The 2,374-nt window shown below is 30.1% G+C and overlaps 1 protein-coding gene across 1 annotated transcript; it reads right to left on the reverse strand.

Annotated features, from left to right (window-relative positions):
* Nucleotides 1-1,341: 1,341 nt before the first annotated feature.
* On the reverse strand, nucleotides 1,342-2,013 carry LOC108207316 (NEDD8-specific protease 1-like). The gene has a single exon (XM_017377773.1). It carries the CDS (start codon nucleotides 2,011-2,013, stop codon nucleotides 1,342-1,344), a length of 672 nt encoding a protein of 223 aa, XP_017233262.1.
* Between the last annotated feature and the right edge of the window lie 361 nt (nucleotides 2,014-2,374).

Consider the following 2,374-nt stretch of genomic DNA (forward strand, 5'->3'; position numbering starts at 1 on the left):
CAACCGAATAACCCCTCTTAAAATGCGTGTTGAGATTATGTTCTACGATGTGAAGAATTTGGTAGGACAGAGGGAGTAACTTATAAGCTCGAGAAAATCATTTGTTAAACTTAGTATTTTAGACTTAGTTGTGGATCATTATGAGACCCAATTTTAGTGAAATACATTATGTCTCAATGTTGTTTTGGTTAGATTGTATTCTCCTCTACTAGGGCACTCTAATGCATATTTACACATTTAGATGCTCAAAATGAATAAAGATTGGATAAGAACCGATGATTAGAAAGGCACACACAATCAATGGGAGACATAGGAAGAGCCTATAAGAGAAAAATAAAAACCAATAACAAGTTTTAGCCAATACGTAATAATTTTCTTTTCTCTTCAAAGATAATCAAATCTTATAGGTCAAAATTGATTTTGAATAATTCTTTAACATATACTAAAATAAGATGAACATCAAATAATTTTTGTAGTATTAAATTTCAAGGACTAGTTTAAATATACAAAAATATATGTAATATATAAAATTAAAAGATGATTAAAGTTTGTCACACTAAGGCTTTCATGTAATTATATAATGATCAATTTATGCGTTATTGAAAACTTAATATTTTAGATCGGGAAAAATCAAAACTCAACATTCAATGAACTCCAAATATGTACAAAAAAATCAAAAAATAAGATGTAAATATATGATAATTGCTTAATAATTTGGCATGAATCGGGTACAAATCTTCAAGTATATGATATATCAAGACATCATAACAGTTGTAATATCCCTGATTTTTCAAAAATTAGTTTCTTATTATAGAAATGATTTTCTAAATACTATTATCAGTTCTAATTGAACATCGTATATTGTTTCATCAAAAGTAGATGGTCTGTATGTGGGTATATATGTTATGTGAAGTAATATGGTTTAAACAGATTATGTATCCTATTCCTTTTCTCTAATTCCGATGTCGGAATCCGTTTAAAGGGGTCGATAGTAATAACTCAGACTTTTCAAAATTTGTTTATTATAATAGAAAATGGTAATAACCCAAACTTTTCAAAAGTTGTTTATTATAACAGAAATGATTTTCTTAAAAATAAAGGAATAAATTTTAATATTTTATTTCAGTTTGATGAGTTCTCAAAATTTTAATTATTTATTTTCCAGGTGTTTGGGTTATCGAAATATTAATATTAGTTTAAGTTGAAATTCACATATTTGTTTCTAAAATTTGGATTACTGTTACGTGAATATATGTGTTACGTGATTAAGTCTTACTTGTGAGATTGTTTGTGTAATTATTTTGACAATATATGAATATTATGAGATTATTAAATGAACATCTATAAATTATGTGTTGAATGATTTTCCTTGATTGTTGTTGTATGTGTTAGAACGGATGGAGTAACTTGCTGCTCTACAGAAGAATACCACAATCCCTCCTCTTTTGGTCCACTGCTACTGTCCCATAACCAGATGACTCGTGCAATTGCTAGAAAATACAACCCACAGTGGTAACCATTTTTTTGCTGGGGAGTGCTAGAACATTCAACAAAACGCCCACAAGATTTTGTAGTAGAAGACTCCATATGTGGAACAACTGCCTCATAAAGTCGCTTAGCATGGCAAGTGTTATACCCTCCAAGACTGGCATGATGCACATATAAGTTGGTATCTCTCTCGAAAGCAAGCAAGCTCCAATGATTTCCACCTTCAGCCTTTGTCAAGTCAGTGTTATCATTGACCGGAAAGATGATCAACTTCTTTTCAGGTAGTTTTAGGGGTTCCACATGTTTAATGCTTTCCACATTAGGGCACTTTGTTATCCAAAACGATACTGAAGGTGGGACCAACAAGATGTCCAGTGAAGGAAATTGTGAATGTAGATAGCTTAAATAAAACTCGATGATTCGATCATTGAGAAATTCTGGCTCACTTAAAATGTGTAAATCTAATTGCTGAAGTACAACATCATTGTAGCTTAGAATAATATCCTCCTCTGCTGTTTTCGCCATTAAATACTAAAATTAATTAATAATAACTCATTATTGACAAAATACTCTATTAGAGGTATAAACAAAATACTCTATTATATCTGTCAAAAAAATACTCTATTATAGGAATAAAATCATGTAAAAAGTTTTTATACATATAAGTATATACTTTATTCATAAGTTTATTCAGACACCCTATTGGTATTTCTCGGGCATCTTTTTTTGTTATTGTACATCCTTTTCAATCTCTTATTTAAAAAAATTATTTTAATCATTTCATACAATCATCCATTCATCTCCTTATTCTCTCCAGTGGTGTCAATGGATCGGGATTGGATCGGATCACACATGATCCATATCCTGATCCGTTTAATTCTGTCGG

The sequence above is a fragment of the Daucus carota genome, chromosome 2 (genome assembly GCF_001625215.2).
Source record: "Daucus carota subsp. sativus chromosome 2, DH1 v3.0, whole genome shotgun sequence".
NCBI lineage: Eukaryota > Viridiplantae > Streptophyta > Magnoliopsida > Apiales > Apiaceae > Daucus > Daucus carota.